The sequence below is a fragment of the Xyrauchen texanus genome, chromosome 39 (assembly GCF_025860055.1).
Source record: "Xyrauchen texanus isolate HMW12.3.18 chromosome 39, RBS_HiC_50CHRs, whole genome shotgun sequence".
NCBI classification, from domain to species: Eukaryota; Metazoa; Chordata; class Actinopteri; order Cypriniformes; family Catostomidae; genus Xyrauchen; species Xyrauchen texanus.
This window is the reverse complement of record NC_068314.1, coordinates 8,517,299-8,535,118: the sequence shown is the minus strand read 5'-3', so window position 1 is coordinate 8,535,118 and position 17,820 is coordinate 8,517,299. Positions and strand designations below refer to the sequence as shown.

The following is a 17,820-nucleotide window of genomic DNA, read 5'->3' as shown; positions in this document are numbered from 1 at the left end:
GGTCCTCCAGCTAAACTACCACCAAAGCAGCACTAACCAGTATAACCCATGGGACAAAACAATTACATAAAAAATTCTTAATTTGTATTTTTGTTTATGCTATAGTTTCCAGTAAAAAAAAATCTATTTCAATTTCATTTAAGAAGCAAAGTTTGTGAGATAATAAGACTGGTTAATGTTAATTATACTGTATGTTAAGTATACATTACAGTATATATTTATATATGATACTATTCATTGTGCCAGTCCATGTAGAAATGTAATTCATTAGCATTGTGCCATTTGGCACACCTAGCTAACATACTGTACATTTGGTGCACATGCCTCTTCAGAGCAGCAGCAGAACAAAAGTCTTGGCGATGGATCTGTGTGGTGGAGTTTTTGTCAGGAGAGAAAGCTGTAAGGGTTCACACACCTGAGCACTATATGTCTAACACCTGTTTCTGTTTCTGCAGTGAGCAATGGGAGAGCGAAATAAGGAGGAAGCACGCCAGAGACTGAGAGAGAGTCGCGCTTCAACAGCCAGTCAATGCGTTTACATGTAGAAGCTGAAAAACTGTTTGAGTGACTTGTTAAAACCCTACGTTTGAGTTGAAGCCCACGTTTTCCCGTTTCCCCCTTTCATCCATCCTTGAACCCTGTTACAATCTGCTTGGTGAGGGGGTAGTGTTTTGTGTTTATGTGTTATGCGTTTTGTGCAGCTTGCCTGCTTTGGTTGGGGATTGTTTGTATTGTTTGTATTTTAAAGTACATTGTGTGTGCACACACAGATATGCACGCAAGGCAAACTAGAAATAAAGTAACTTGGAATCAAATAATAAATCACATCTTTTTGAAATTCGCTGAACAGCATTAGCATAATCACGGAAGTGAACATTTTTAATTTGCATATACTGCAGCGAGGGCATTGAAGATCAGATTTATATCCGTTTAGCAGAAAAACATTAGATGTGGCCAAGTAAACTGAGACTTCTGCTTATGTCTCCTTCTTCTTAGATGTTACATTTAAAATAATTTACATTAAACATTAATTCAAATGAAACATAGCTGTAATCTAACATAACTCACTGTATTCCAAAAGAGACCAGAGACACACCGACCACCAGCAGATCAAGAAGATTGAAGTAGTTCCTGCAGAAAGCCCCCTTGTGGAGAAATGCACCGTACGTTGTCATCTGAGAAGCAAGAATACATGGTCAGGATTTGCCCTACAGTGGCAGAGAACATAAACACACACTTCCCACAGCAAATCACACTCTCAAAAATAATACACATTCACTCATACACATATACACTCCCAAACATAAACCAAAACAAATACACACTCCTTAAAATCACACTTTTTTAAGGGTGGCGTGTTTGGAGTTGGACTAAAGGCGAGATGCTAATGTTAACTCCGCCAATCCCTCACAGCTTAGTTAACATGAATGTAGTAGTAAGCTCTGTTTCACAATCTGCCACAAGGAGGCCAGGCAATAAAACATGCTGTTTGTTGCCGAGCTTTGAAAGAACCTAACCTAAGAATGAAACAGAGACAGAGAGGTGGATAGCGAGAATTAAGATCAGGAGAAGTTAGTAGATGGCTAAAGTCAAGAGAAGAGTTAAAAACAGAGAAACAGAAAGTATCTATCTATAAGGAGATCTGAAATGAGAACTTCCCTTACTGTCACATTCATGTGAGCCGTTTAATCATTGAAAACATTTCACCGTTCCCTCGGCAAAATCTGTTAATGAAATAAGTGGAGAAAGCTCCAGATGCAACCTCATATTCAGCAGGCAGAGAAAAGACCAGCCAAACAAAAGAAAAATCACTTCAAAACCATGAATGCAAAGGACTTATCTGGTAAATGTATATCAATACAGATGCTACCAGAAACCACAAAGGCAAGCACTGCGTTATGTTACCTTTGGTGGCTGATCTGAGACCAGTTTTGGCTAAAGTTTGGGAACATTTTCTTAAAGGATCATTTAGTTTCAGTTCAAGATGAATGCTATCGATAGCATTTGTAGCATAAATGTCACTTACCACGGAATTTAAATTTGACATTGAAATACATTCTAAGTTTTTTTTGTGAAGCAAAATTCCCAAAAAACAATCCATTGCATTCCACTCAAAGATGGATGTGGGAAATTCCAACATGATATCTCCGACAATAAAAGCATTCCATGCCTAATGTTCGGAAGATGATGTATTTGCAAACAAACCTGCTATGCTCCCATTAGCTTAGCAGGTGATTGATTGTCATCAGAGACATCTTCTAGCAACAAAATTGATAAACAATGCTGCTATTCTAGCGCTGTTCATTGTTCAATACAGGTGTACGATCATCAAAAGACAGTGATATGTAGTGTATTTTGAACACCTGTCTCTGAAAATGTTTGCTAATATTTTAATAAAAGTGAATGTTTATCATTTACTTTGTATAACTTGCTGTTGCGGATGTTTGTGTGACGTCATGCACCTGCCTCTCATCGAAATTTTTAAGATTCCGCACGAGTTTCCAAATTGGAAGTCCAATCACAAGAGTCCTTCCATTGCATTTTACCTAAAAGAATTTTGGAAATTCCAACTTACAAAGTTAAATGGAATGCAACATTACAATGGGAATCTATGGGGCCAGTGTTCTTGAGGGTTCTTGAGTGTTCACTAATTTGTTCACTAATTTGATTAAAGTCCTCATCTCGAGTGAGTGGTCATGATTTTATACATTATTAATTTCAACAATTAATTTCTTTAAAAGTTCCTTTAAGGTATCCTTGCATGTATCGAGTGAAAGTTACCAGGTTTACACGTGGCATCCGATGAAGTTGAAAGATTGGATATACTGTAACTTACGGTATACAGACAAGGTTAGTAAGCAATTCTATCACACCACTTTCATGTTAACATGCAAAATGATTACTGTAAATCTTTTGGCTATACTATAAATTATTTTCTGTGGTCATCGACAGCATGCCAAAAAAGCTTATTTTGAAACTGGAAAATTCCTTTAAAAACTAGTAGCTTAGGTTATTGATCGCTGGTCCAAAATCAGCTAAAATTGAAATTGATAAAATTAGATTTCTTTGGAGTTTAATAACATCCAGCTAAAGCTGGAATTGTGCTGCCCCCTGTGGTTCTGGAGGTCACATTGCATTGATATGCACTCAGCCAAGGGGATTGCAGACTGAACAATGTTCTATCAAAGCATGGTTGGTTGTATTTGCCCCCTCTTTTATGGACTGGATACTAGCCAATCAGTTATGAAGGCATGAGAGAGGCAGCGCTTTTATCATTTCACAAAGAGTTGCATAGTTTCATCTAACTTTACTTAGTGTTTTTCTCCCCTAAATGAGGGACAAATTCTTGATTCTTCCAAACTAGTTTCCTTCACACTCCCTTAACCCCACTTTGACCAATCGGCGTTGCGTTCAAACTTGGCGTGAGTGAAAACCTGACAACTCTTGTGGCGAGTGTGTGTTTGATGAAGATGGAATTTCATGTACATTTCTTTTCTTGTAGTCTTTTAGTAAAAGAGGTGCCATTGTTGAAAATAAGAGTACGAAAAGAAAGAGACTGATCAAGCCAGGTAGTTTTTGAAGTAGCAGGTGACACACAAGGAGATAATGTAGCTAGGCCTGTGTTTTCGAAGGGTTACCTTTAATATGATCTCAAATGTAAACATACTAGTGAAGACATAATCTGCATAGCCTAGGACCTGGAATAAACCAGACGATTACAGCGTTACTGTACAGAGAGCACACACAACACAGAGGCACAGGGCACGACATTTACCTTCAATACGATCTCTACAGTAAAGATAGCCGTGAAAGCATAGTCAAAGTAACCAAGTATCTGCAAAGAGCAACGTACATGTTTAACAAAATTAAAGACATTTATCAATCATCATTAATCAGAAGAATATTTATTCTGTATGTACATTAATTATACCAAGGTGTACCAGGATGTCTGTTATGGTAACACCATAAAAAACAATGTTTCAGAGAGGGAAGTTTCCTTTGTACAAAAGAACAAGATTAGAACAATTCTGTCAGAAGAAAATATGAAAAGAGAAAATAACACAGCAAATCATTTACAACTTCACTAGCCAACACATTGTTAAGGCCTCGGTTTCTATCAAAATCAACATTTTTAAAACAGATTTATTTGACTTTATCTGTTACTTTTTTGGAATGCTCTTTAGTTTTAGTTTTCATATTTACAATAGTTCTTATCCAGAAAACAAAATAAAAAAAATTCACAGGTGAGATTTTGAACCTAAGTCCAACAAAAAGGTTTACTTAATATATAACAATTAACTGCCATTTACAGTTCTGTTTTAATTAAATAAATTGTGCAGTTGACAGAATTTTTGAACATTCATGAATAATTTTTTGTGCCCTGTGAAATGTCTTTCTAGAGCATGTTGGTGTGGGTGTCTCTGCAAGATAAACTTACAATGTTGCGGGCCGAGAAGTTTCTTATTGGATCCTCAGCAGCCAAGGAGGCGGAGCTTAGCATGATGAACACGAGTATGAGGTTAGTGAAGATGTGATGGTTTATCAGCTTGTGGCATGCGACTCGAATTCTAAGAGAGAGAAAAGAGAGTATTTGAAAAGATTGTGTCTTGACATCTTGAACTGTGTGTATAAGCAATAGAGAAATTCAGACATGAAATATATATGTTAACAAAGTACATAAGAGTCTATGTCTGTGATAGCATTGTAGCACACATTTTTTTCCCCACACATTTTTCCATATATGTCCATCCGAACAGTTTATTTTTGAATTCTTTTGTAATCCTTATTATTCTTAATAGTAATTGTAATTAGATTCTCATTACAGTAATAAATAACTTTTGTCTGTATTCAATAAAAAATAAAAATAATAATATAGTGATTTTCTTCATTTAAATCAGCATAAAATATACTATATATACACTTTACAATTTAAGGGATTGTTTTTTTTTATTACAATAAAATTACAATCAGAATCAGAAACAATAAAGTACAATAAAGTTGATTAGCACAAAAATACATTTACAAAATACATTTCGACTCGTACCTCCTTTTATTTAAAAAGGCAAAAATGGAGGTTAAAGTGAGGTACTTACACTGGAAGTGGGCCCCCAATTTTGGAGGGTTTAAAAGCAGAAATGTGAAGCTTATAATTTTATTAAAAAAATTAATTAATTCTTCTGTAAAGTTATTTAAATCATAATTTTTACTGTCGTTTAAAGATTTTAGGTTTTGTTGACATGATGGCACACACATGATGGCAATGATGTTACAAATACATTTAAAAATAACTTTGCACAGAAAAGGTTAGTAAGTGATTTTATCACTCTAAAATCCTGTTAACAGTCATATTGTTTACATCTTGTGGAGGGATTTCAACTGGCCCCCATTCATGTACATTGTGAGGGCCTCACTGGAACCTCAGTTTAGCTTTTTTAAAGAAAAGGAGGGACGATTTTTGTGGTAATCAATATTATGCTGTCGATTGAGCTTAACTTGTGTTGAACCCAGAACATTACTTTAATGTAATTAATGTCACAATGCAAAACATCTTAATTGACCTAAAATAGGCTTCATTTTCAAAAATCAAAAAAACTTGTGTGTGTGTTTGAGTCAATAAAACTGACACATACGGGTTTGTTTTGCTAAAGATGAAGAAAGCACTGCCCTCTGGAATCGGAGTGATTTTCTCCTTCTTTACAAGTTCGGAGATCTGTGGGCGAGGCCCTGCTGGAACGTCCGGCTCATCTTCATCCTCCTCTGTTACAGGGACACAGGCATCAGGACATGCATAATAAAACACAATCATCTTCAATATAAAATTGCATTTACACATAGCTCATACCTGCATTGTCCTTCTCAACCTCCTCTCCAGCCTGGAAGAAAGAAACCAAAGTTGTTATATACTGCTACAAACAGCTCTAAAAACACATGAATGCAAAAGATTTACCTTGACATCTTCATTTTCCTCATTTTCATCGCTTGAAAAAAGAATGAGAAAACAAGCACAGTGAAAAATGCAGCACACAAACAGTAGAAACTCGATTCAGGCCCCCTAGTCTGTGATAAATGTCCTCTACAAGGGTTTATCATTTACCCTTTCTTCTTATCGTCGTTGTCTGTGTTCAGGGACTCTGCGTCTGCCAGGTTGTCCACAGCGATAGCCAAGAATACATTCAGAAGAATATCTAACATTGTTAAGCAAAACAACACAATATCAAACCAACACTCATAAGCACAAAACTGACTATAACTGGAAAAGAATATATATACATACAGTATATATACACAGTCTATATATATATATATATATATATATATATATATATATATATATATATATATATGTATAGTGTGCCAGTAGAAAAGGATACAATTTCCACAAATGAAGAGGATGATGAAGTAGATGCACACCATCATTCCGGATGATGATGGGCCACCGTATGCCATTATGCCGTCATACATGACGGCATTCCAGTCTTCACCAGTCAAGATCTGAGAGCAACATATATTAACATTAGCACATAAAAAAATCTAAATAATCCCATACCGATCCTTATCTGGTTAAGACACCTGAAACACAGTGAGCAAGGCCTGAGGGAAGTTATCAAAGGTGCTCCTCTTCGTTTGTGTCTCATCAAAGTTGAATTTCCCACCGAAAACCTGCATTCCAAGGAGGCTGAAGATGATGATGAAGAGGAAGAGCAGGAGCAGGAGAGATGCGATGGACTTCATGGAGTTCAGCAGAGATGCCACCAGGTTACTGAGAGATGCCCAATGACTAAAACACAAAAAAAGGACCATGAGATTGTTAATAAAACAAACAAGGGCCGTTTGCCACACATTTTACTTCTGTAATGTGATGTATGTCTGAGTGAGGCAGGATAATCAACAAGATGAAATGTGGGCTGGGGATTGTAGAAAGGGATCTCTTTATAACAGGTGGTTGGAAGGGAAGCTGTTTGAAAATCACCTAAAAAGGAAAGTTGTTTCAAAGGTGGAGCCATTTAAGATTGTTTAACTTGTGCCTATTGGATGAAAGATTGCAGTTTGTTGCACAAATGAATCAATGAGCCAACATGCATCAAAGAATGTGTCTAGTGCCCAAAACAAACTTACACACTTAAGTGTGTTCAGTTCTCAGTTTTTGCAGATTTTGAAAAGGTTTCCTCTTAATTGCATTATTCGCTCGTCCGTTTATTAGTTTGTTCACTCTATCATTCACACTCTTTCATTCATTCGCTCTCTTGTTTAATCTCTTTCATTCATTTGCACTTCTGTTTGCATTTTCTTTTGTTTGTTCACCCTTTCTTTCGATCAATCGCTCATCCTTCTCTTTTGTTTGATTGCTTGCTCTTTCGTTCACTCATTTATTCGCTCTTACTTTTCAGCTAGAGCTGAAATCACTCATAGGTTCATAAGTTCTCATATGAACTCATACGTTTTCATTCATTCGCTCTTTTGTTGGTGCTGTCGTTCGCTATTTAGTTTGTTCGCTCTTGTTTTTCGTTTATTCAATTTTTTCTATTGTTCATTTTTGTTTGTTTGTTCGCTCTTTCATTTGTTTGTTCTTTATCCGCTCTTTCTTTCATTTGCGTGCTCTTATGTTTGCTCATTTTCATTTGATTTCTTAATCTTTCGTTCACTCTCATTTGTTCGCTCTTTCGTTTGCTCTTCTGTCTTTTTCAGTTAGAGGTGAAAGCACTCTATGAATTTATTAGTTTTCATTCATTTGCTTTTTTGTCCGCACTTCCGTTCACTATTCTTTCATTTGTTTTCGCCTTTGACCATTCATTAGTTTGCTCGTTTTCATTTATTTTCACTTTTATTTGCTTTCTCTATCGTTTTTGTTTTCTTTTATTAACTTTTTCGTTCACTTTCTATAAATATATATATATAAATAGAGAGAGAATGACTGAGAATCAGAGCAAACAATGCGTGTTCCCTTGTTTGCGCTCTATTGCTGAGAGGGACACGCATCAGTTTTGCTTTGTTTGTTTGGGGGAAGAGCATGCTGCTCTCGCTTTGGAGCGGTGCGTGTGCGAGCATTGCGATCTGTTCCGGGAGTCAGCGCCCACTCTTTCATCGTGGGGCTCTCGCATATATCTGGCTGAGGAGCGAGAGACGGGTCTCTCCCCAGATCCAGCTGATCCTTCTCGTAAGCCTGAAGCGCTGAACTGCTGTACATTCCACGCATAATAATAAAGCGGGAAATTACTCGTGGTGGTTACTCGGACTGTGGCCAGAATACAGCTAGACTGGCCACGCGAACAAGAGACCCCCCCCCCAAACGCTCAAAACTATAAGACAGATTTCTGTCTGGTGGCAAAAAAAAAAAAAAAAGGACATAGAACATGTTCCCCTTCCAGAGAAAGAGTCAGGTTATTACAGCGAATACTTCCTGGTTCCCAAAAAGGGTGGGGGTTGCATCCGACTTTAGATCTTCAAGGCTTGAACTGCCCAGTCAGGGTGTTCAAGTCCAAGATGCTAACTATCAAGATGATCATGTCACAAGCCCAACATCATGTTTGGCTTGTCACCATCAATCTCATGGATGCAAATCTTCATATAGTAATTCCACCACAGCACAGGAAGTTCCTGAGGTTCACTTTCGGGGGTGAAGCCTTCCAGTATCGGGTTCTTCCATTTGGCCTAGCCCTAATAACCCACACATTCATGAAATGCAGGGATGCAGCACTGACTCCTTTGCGACTCCGGGGCATCCGCATTCTGAATTACATAGACGACTGGCTGATCCTAGCGCAGTTCCAAGAACTGGCAGTTCAGCACAGGGATATCGTCTTAGCTCATCTGGTTTCTCCGGGTCTGAGACTTCTCTCTCCCACCCGGAGAATCACTTATCTGGGGGTTATATGGAATTCGATCACGATGCAGGCACAAATCATTTCCATTCAGAACACCCTGAGCAAGGTCAGGCTAGGTCAAGGTTGCACTGCTCGTCAGTATCAACGAATACTAGGTCTCATGGCATTTGCGTCCGCTGTGATCCCTTCGGGCCTTCTGCACATGAGACCTTTCCAGCTGTGGCTAAAAGTCAGGAGGTTTCATCCAAGGGCCGGTCCCCTAAGGCAAATAAGGGTTACGCGCCGCAGGCTTCGTTCCCTTTCTATGTGGTTCAGACCCCGGTTTCTTACCTTGGGTCCCACTTGTCTCGTCGTCGCAGGTTGCTAATGACAGACGCCTACCTGACGGGCTGGGTAGCGGTCTTAAGTGGTCATCCAGCTCAAGGGGAATGGGAGGGTCGTCAGCTCGGTTGTCACAGTAACTGTCTCGAGTTGATGGCTGTATGTCTGGCCCTGAAATACTTCCTCCAGAGGCTGCCATGTCTTGGTGCGGGTGGGCAATACAGCGGTAGTCTCTTACATAAACCATCAAGGAGGTCCACGTTCATGTCAGCTAAATTTCTGTCACGTCGGATTCTCCTTGGGGCCCAGGGCAAGCCCCTGTCACTCAGGGCAGTTTATATCCCTGGATGCTCGTTTGTGGGAGCAGATTTACTGTCCAGACAGAAAATACCAACGGGGGAGTGGAAATTCCACCCCTAGGTAGTGGAACAAATCTGGGTGAGATTTTACAGGGCAGAAGAGGACCTCTTCGCCTCTATGAACAGCGCAATGCCTCCTCTACTTCTCCCTGAGTCTCCCAGCCCCCCTGGGTCTGGACACGATGGCGCATACATGGCCCTGAATGTGTCTGTATGCGCTTTTCCCTGGTTTCTCTTCTCCCGGGAGTCTTGGTCAGAGTTCGCCAGCAAGGGTCTTGCCTCTTACTGATAGCGCCGCGCTGGCCTAACAGGGTATGTTCTCAGGGTTAATATCTCTCCTCGACGGCTCACCTTGGGCGATTCCGAACAGGACGGACCTTCTTTCTCAGGCACAGGGGACAATATTTAATACCCAGCTCGAATTGTGGAACCTTTCACGCTTGGCCCCTGAAGGGTACCAACTGAGGTACACAGGGCTTTCTCCTGAGGTTATCGAGACCATTTTAAGTGCTAGGGCTCCCTCCACTTGGAACAAATCTGGTTGAGATTTTACAGGGCACAAGAGGACCTCTTCGCCTCTGTGAATAGCGCAATGTCTCCTTTACTTCTCCCTGAGTCACGTGAGGGATGTTATTGCCCTGGCCTACGAGGTGTGCAGTCAAGCTTCGCCAGTAGGTATCAGGGCTCACTCCACCAGAAGGGTCGCCTCCTCTAAAGTCTTGGCTAGAGGGGTCCCTCTGCAGCAAGTTTGTGATGCGGCAGGCTGGTCCTCTCCACACACATTCATCAAATTTTATAGTTTGGATGGTCATGCTACACTTATTTCCTTGAGTCGACATCTCAAGCTCATGTCTGAGACCTCTCGCATTCTTGTGAGCACACTTCACAACCGTAGGGGTCCGGACAGCCTCAGTGCGGCAGCGTGGGCATTCTCATTCCCAAAGCGCTTTTCTCAGCGGAGCATCCTAGTGAAGCTTTTTTTTGGTGACGCGTCTATTTATAGCCTGGCCACAGGTGCATCCAATGATCTCACCAGCTGAGGTTACAATATAAATTATAATGTTCATTGACGTGTTACACACATATTCAAAGCTGGTCAAAATATAGGATTGTTCCCAAAGCGCTTTTCTCAGCGCAGCATCTCGTTCCGCTTTTTTCAGGGAACAAGGGTTACACTACGTAACCCGAGACGTTTTCCTTGTGTAAACACATTCCTTAAAGTAATAGTTCACCTGAAAATTACTTGCCATGTTTCAGCAAGGTTTGTCTTTAATGATGCCAAACACCACTGTTTCCTGCCTGTCTCAAAACAATCAAGGATGCGGAAAGTTAAAATATGCAAAAGTGCCATTGAGATTTAAGTGTATCAGAAGGAAGAAAGTGAAGGAAAGTATTCCAAGTAAGATGGCCAGGAAGTCACATGCATTTGACATGACATGATTGTGATTAAATAATTTGTATTTTTTGGGTAAATTATTTCTTTAACATACTGTGACTGGACGGAGGGCGGGGCGGGGGCGGGTTATGATTCTACACATCCGGTCCCTTATCAGGCTAATCAAGCCTCTGAGAGAGATAAAGGCAGACTGCGGACGGTGGTGCGAGAGAGAGAGAATGTTTACGGGCTGCTGACCGCCGTGTGTTTGTTTGTGTCTTTTTGGTTCAGTTTACCATTAAACTATTATTTATATTGTCAAGCCAGTTCTAGCCGCCTCCTTTCATTTGAACTGCTTTACACTGGTGCTGAAACCCGGGAAGGAGGAGGGATATGCCATAGTAAGAGTTCTCGCCGCTACCATCCACCCCAACGGAGCAGCCGCGGCCACCTGGAAGCGGAGGAATGGCCGTGAGAGGAGAAGGGGCTCCTAGCCGACCACCTGTAGCAGTCAGGGCCGCTGCCGGGGGCGGAGGAGACCCCTACCAGCCGCTGAAACGCGGCGGGGTCTGAGACCGCCGACCGCGACCGGGGAGGGGCTCACTGAGAGAACCGCTGCAAGGAGTGGGGGAGACCCCTTCTGTTCCCTGAGAACGCGGCAGGGCATTCCGTCCACCAGGGGCTGTAGGACTGCCTCCGATCCGCCCGGGGAGGAGCGGCTGTCGTCCATTAGAGGGTGGAGGAGTGGCCGATGACCAAGCTATGGCGTTTTGGAGAACCAGCGAGTACGTTTGTTTTTTCTTCTCTCTCTCTCTCTCTCTCTCCCACTGCCGCTCCACATTGGCTTGTTTCCTCGCTTTTAAATTGTACAGTGTTTTTTTTTTTGGGGGGTGTTACAGGACACTGTTACAGGAAGTATCCACATTTTAATTATTTTTGTTTCACTCCTTCTGTCCCCTCCCAGATTCAGGAAGGCGGGGATGACCTGCCGGCAGACAGGGCTTAGGGCACGCCCTAAGGGGTGTACGACATGACGGGGGCTCCCCAGCCTGAGAGAATGAGGGACGAATGTGACAGGGCAGAGGGTGGCACCGGGTTATGATTCTACACACCGGTCCCTTATCAGGCTAATCAAAAAGGCATAAAGGCCGACTGCGGACGGTGGTGGGAGAGAGAGAGAGAGAGAGAGAGAGAGAGAACGTGCAGCTGACCATCGTGTGTTTATGTTTGTGTCTTTTTGGTTCAGTTTACCATTAAACTATTATTTATATTGTCAAGCCGGTTCTCGCCTCCTCCTTTCCATTGAACTGCTTTACACATACATAAACAGTTATCAAACTCAATATCCACATCTTGATCATTTTTCATTTTGCTCCTATCTCTTACCGTGTGACTTTAAAGATCCTGAGCAGTCGTACACATCGAAACACTGAGATGCCGAGAGGTGACATTATCTCAAGCTCCACTAGGATCGTCTCTGTGATGCCTCCACACACCACAAAGCAGTCAAAACGATTAAAGAGGGAAACGAAATAAGCCTGCAGGCCCAGACTGTACATCTTCACCAACATCTCACAAGTGAACAGGGCCAGCAGAACTTTATTGGCCACATCTGCAGGACAAGAGCCAATCAAAAAGAGGATTCAGTAAAAATGTGAAGCAGTCATGTTACAAAGGTATTCAGTGGTTAATTGTTTTACATTCACAGCTAGGGATTCAGAGGGTACTTTCAAGAGGGCACAAAATTACTGAGCACTCACCCTGTACTTGTGTAAGCCAATCAGGCTGGTTGTAATGTTCTGAAGAGATGGTCAAAGTGTTGAGGAACACTAGAATAATTACCAGCCAATAAAACGGCACTGATTTGACTGCTAAACGACAATTCCTCCGACAGAGCCGGTTCCAGCGACGCCAGCGGCGACTGAAAGAGAAGGCATTGAATTCAAAGAAGATAAACAGAAGGGAAGAAAAACGTAGATAGAAAGACAGACACTTGCATGCACTCAATGTGTGTACTAACCTGAACTTTGATTTGGAAATTTTTTGACTGAAAATCAAAATAAACAAATTGTAAAGTTAAAAAATAAAGCAGAGTATTCATATATTCACTTAGTAGAGCATATGTCAAAATATTGTACATTACAGATTAAAGGTAAAGTGTCTAATATGTGTGTCAATAGTATCCCCAGATGAAATATGTTTTTAAATAGGTTTCATGAACACTCCCTTCATCCGCAATTGGTTGGAGAAACAGATTGTCCTGCTCCAAACTCACACCATTGGTTGAGCCAATTTTACTATGTTGGGCCGCTCAAACAAACAGAGCAATGTTCTGATAGCATCATTGAGCCACAGTATCTAAAATTTTCATAGACATAAACCAGGGAATATCTTATTTACATGTAGTTGTGTTTGCAAAATAAAATGGGATTAGAGAAAATGTAACATCAAAAAAATTAAACACATCACCTTTATGTAAATACATACATATATTGGATGTATTTGTGCAAACAAGCAGCTTCTCACCATGTTGGGCCGCAACACATTGCCTTCTCGTCCTCTACTTTTTCGTTTTCTGTATTCATCGACTCCGTCTCACTTACAGGCATACTCGCTATTGTGTCACAAATATAAGGTTCATCACACACACACACATTAAAATGCATACTCAATGCATAGAAGATTTATAAACACACAGAATGTTCACACAGACTCTGCCAAGATAATAATTATGTGGACAAAAACTAGCTTGTGCAAAAAATAAGACTAATGAGCATCCAACAAGAAGATAATGTGATTTTGAGACATATCGATTTAGGATTCAATTCAAAGTCACAAGCTCAATTTGTAAAAAGGATTTGTGTTGAATAGAAGAGGGCATGCAGAAACCGCAAAAAAGTATTGGGCAGTTGACACACAACATGTCCAATATATATGTTTCTTTTAAATTGACATAAGGATTTTATTACCGCCGGTCATACTGCAGGAAATGTCAACTGTCCAAAGCATTTCATGTCGACTACCCATATGTGTGTGGGTACATGTGTTAATCATGAATAAAATGTATTATCAAATAGTAAAGCAATAAGTTAATGAGTCTTAAGTCTTGATATCTGCAAAACATGATTTTAAATATAAAAGTTCAGCTCTAGTCACATAGTAAAATTGAAAGGCCAAGAGTTTGATACTAGTACTGGGTTAAAGTTCACTAATGATACAACAAAAGTCTGCTGGAGGGGAAAAAATGTAAATTACATTCCCTTAGAATACGTGGATAAATTCTAACACATCAGTAGAGAGTAATAAGCAAGTTTGACTGGACTTTGTAACTGCTCTTTAAACTGCTGACCACAGGCCTGGTGATCTGGGTTTAACCTCATTTCTACAGTATCAACACCATCACTGTTGTAAAGTGGGATTTACACTGCGCTTCCGACTCATGCTGGCTTTTAAAGAATGAGAATGAGGGACAGGGACAAATTAGTGCAGAAAATGAGGGGTGCAAAGACATACCATACAGCATGTGTTTATGTTCAAACATAAGGAAAATCACACTTGTAAAAGCACAAGTCGCATGAAAAGGAATTGGTTTTACATTCACACACCACATCATTCATAAATATCATACCCATTTTGGCAGAACATTTCATCAAATCTTTAAGTGGGTATTGTTAGGAACAACGCAAAGTTGAGCGGCTAAACCCCAAGGTAAATCACAGTAAAATCACTGTAACGCTCAATATCTTGTGGCTTCTTACTTTTGTAAAACATTGGGTATAGCAATATCATGTTCAATACATAATTATTTGTGTTGATAATATTAATATTAATCGCAATAGTTCTTCTGCCAAATAATATAGCTTATTAGCCATCACAGCCCTGAAAAGGCAAAATACAGTAACTACAAAGTTGTCATAACTGATTTTGGCCACGTCCACACTAATCCGTTATTGTTATGTTTTCAGTTTCCTAACGTCATCATCAGTTTTCTGAACACCCCATATTTGGTGGAGGAAAACATCATTCCAGTGTGGATAAGAATAAATGTAGCAAGATCAAAGTGTTTTCAAATAAAAATGTATTAGTGTGGTGAAAACTCCAATTTCAGTTTACTAACGTCATGGATTTCCAAAGTATGCAGCTATAGAGAGCATTTTTGGTTAGGAAAAACGCCATTCCAAAGCCTTTCAATTATTCAATGCCTAGTCAAGCATATTAGTGTGCACATGGCCTTAAACTATTATCTGTTCCGTAACAGACTGGTTTGACTCAACTATGCTACAATAAATAAAAAAAAACCTAAAAGAAAAATTGAGAGACTTTTTTTTTTTACCATCAACATATGAATGGACAATCAATAAACTTTCAAGCCATTTTTCTCAGTTTCAGGTTTTTTTCAGGTACTGTAGGGCATTGTAGGCTTTTTTGCAATTTGGCGTATTTAGCGTGCTTACTCTAGAGTTTATGCGAATGCATTCATTTCAATGGGGATGGTGAGTCGGAAGGACGAATGGGTTGCGATATTTATGCTCCGTCATGCTACCAAAAGTTGAACTTTTGAACTTTTGCTGCAATTGATTCTGACGTAGGGATGCATTGACCAATGAGAATATCGGAAAGGCGGGACTAGCTGCGCTTTGAAATCGAATTTTTTTTAAATAAGGACAAGCTCATATACATGACATATTTATTCCCTGTTTTTTATTATGTTTCATTGCCAGAGTACAAATATAGTTATTGTAGTGGGAGAGCCTGAAGATGTGTTTCATTGTTTACTGGTACACTGTCTAAAAATATATATTTTAGATAGTCAATGCTATCTGTGATCACCTATGGTTTGCAGCTTCAGTTCGAACTGAACCACCAGCTCTCTCTAGTACAAAACTTCCAAATGGACCTTAGGATTGTGTGTCAAACGCTCTGACTTAGCTTTCCCTAGTGTGTAGGCACCCTAATATTTAGTTTAACTTATTTGCAGTTACGGGTTGGCATACATCACATTTTTACAACAGCTTTTTTTTTATATGGGTTAATTATAGTTTAATATGGTCTAGAGACAGATTATTTTTTTATTCTGGGTTGAAAAGGATTCGAACAGATTTTATTGAAAGAATTCTCAAGTAATCACACACATTCACATAGACACACTTTATCTGATGAAAGGTACAGAGGGGTGGGAGGGAGATTTACCATGAGTGTCAGAGGACTGGCTGAACCAGCCAAAACCGTTCTTCTTCTTCTCCATGAGGCTGGCCAGTGTAACCCCTTCATTTCCCATGCACCCAAAGCCCATGCATGATATACACAGTACAGCCGCATCATGGTCACGGGGGCGAGAACGAGCAGCGACACAGGTTAAAGCACGGGAACAAGAACAGCACCAACACAATTAACAACAACAGTAAACAACAACATTGACATTGAGGCAACTGGTGAGCTGGAAAGGAGGATGACGGGTAGTTGTTAGAAAGAGTGGCTGAGAACAGGATTTATTATGATGTCATGGTGCATGTATTTAAAGCATTAGACTGAGGCAAAGGGAACAGAGTAAAGGGCCGTTCAGACCAAACATGTTACTGCATTTAAAAAATAAAAATAAAAAGCTAGACGCAGCACAACGAATGGAATGGAAGACGTAAGTTACTTAACGTCTTGTTCATAAACATACTGAATGAACTTGGTCATTTCGTTCATTAATGAGAATCTGCTGACTGAGTGAACGAGAGGAGGCATGCCATTCGATCAGTTCAGCATGTGAGTCAATCACGTTCAACAAGGAGAGAAAGGGGTGAAATGCACTTACGAAAAGTTTATAGGCGCACAAAACATAATTTCCAATTTATAGACATGTGAAAATGGCATGAATTTTGAATGGATATTTTGTGCTTTGGTGCACTGTGTAGATAGATAGAAGATATTTAGGCTTTTCTTAAACTTTTACTATGTCTTGATAGAACTGAATCCCATTTAACAAAATATAAGAAAAAATAAGACCTGCTTTCTTATCATTTGTGGTACGGTTTGTGTGGCTTTGTCCTGCTTTTAAAGACTGACTATAGCGTGAGCCAATAGCAATATGGCAATGGCTGTGAAGGAGCATATCATTGGTTTGACTCACATTTGCGAACTAAATAAATGATTCAGTCATTTCATTTATGAATGAGGATCTGCTAACTGGCTAAGCAAGAGGAGTAGGAGTCACGTTGTTTGTTCATTTAGTTCATTTACTAATTCAACAAGAAAAGGGGCAAGATTAATTATGAATAAAAGTGAGTGATGTTGGCCACACATTACAATAAGGATTTTATTGAAATTCATAATAATTTTGTAGGCTAGCATTGTCTTTTTTTGCATAGCTTGATAAAAATTGTGCTCAGCAGAATTTGATAGACTAGTTTTGTTGTCATTTGTGGGGAAACTCGTACTGAAATCTCTTAGCAGAACTGTAGACACACAAATTTATTGAAGTACAATTAGACTTGTTCTGGTCATAATTGACTCTGTGCTTTGGGTACAATGCAATTACTTGTTCAAAACATACCATCATTTCGTGCCATCTACTGGCACAAAGGTGTAATTTGCAGAAATTGTCAATGACCGAATCTGAAAAAATCTTTTTGCTGGACGGATTCAAAAGACTCGAGTCACTGAAATGAATCAAAATCTCACCAGAAGCAAATGGCCCATTCATGAAAAAAGACTATTAAGTCTTAAAAAATGTAATTGCCAAAAAATTACTTGCCTTTCCTTTTCAATGTGATTGTATGCCTTATTGTGCTTTCAATCTTAATACCTTAGCAGTGGCAAAATTACAATGTATTTTTCAATCTGTTAATAATTGTGATCTTTTAACAAATGAAGCAGCCCTTTAATATATAACAGAGAAGAGAAATTCCCATTTTAATAAAAAAAAAAAAAAAAAAAGAATTGGCACTGGCAAAAT

At 39.7% G+C, this 17,820-nt stretch overlaps 1 protein-coding gene across 1 annotated transcript in view; it reads right to left on the bottom strand.

The window, feature by feature from the left end:
* The window catches only part of LOC127632754 (voltage-dependent L-type calcium channel subunit alpha-1D-like), a 179,249-nt gene that overhangs the window by 63,672 nt on the left and 97,757 nt on the right, over positions 1-17,820 (bottom strand). Inside the window, exons 10-22 of the mRNA XM_052111512.1 lie at positions 13,404-13,491; positions 12,898-12,924; positions 12,638-12,798; positions 12,264-12,489; positions 6,571-6,778; positions 6,372-6,492; positions 6,095-6,185; positions 5,948-5,978; positions 5,843-5,873; positions 5,631-5,757; positions 4,439-4,568; positions 3,776-3,835; positions 1,069-1,175 (exon numbers count right to left, since the gene is read on the bottom strand). Of these exons, the coding sequence (XP_051967472.1) occupies positions 1,069-1,175; positions 3,776-3,835; positions 4,439-4,568; positions 5,631-5,757; positions 5,843-5,873; positions 5,948-5,978; positions 6,095-6,185; positions 6,372-6,492; positions 6,571-6,778; positions 12,264-12,489; positions 12,638-12,798; positions 12,898-12,924; positions 13,404-13,491 (1,408 nt within the window). The remainder of the gene's footprint in view (positions 1-1,068; positions 1,176-3,775; positions 3,836-4,438; positions 4,569-5,630; positions 5,758-5,842; positions 5,874-5,947; positions 5,979-6,094; positions 6,186-6,371; positions 6,493-6,570; positions 6,779-12,263; positions 12,490-12,637; positions 12,799-12,897; positions 12,925-13,403; positions 13,492-17,820) is intronic.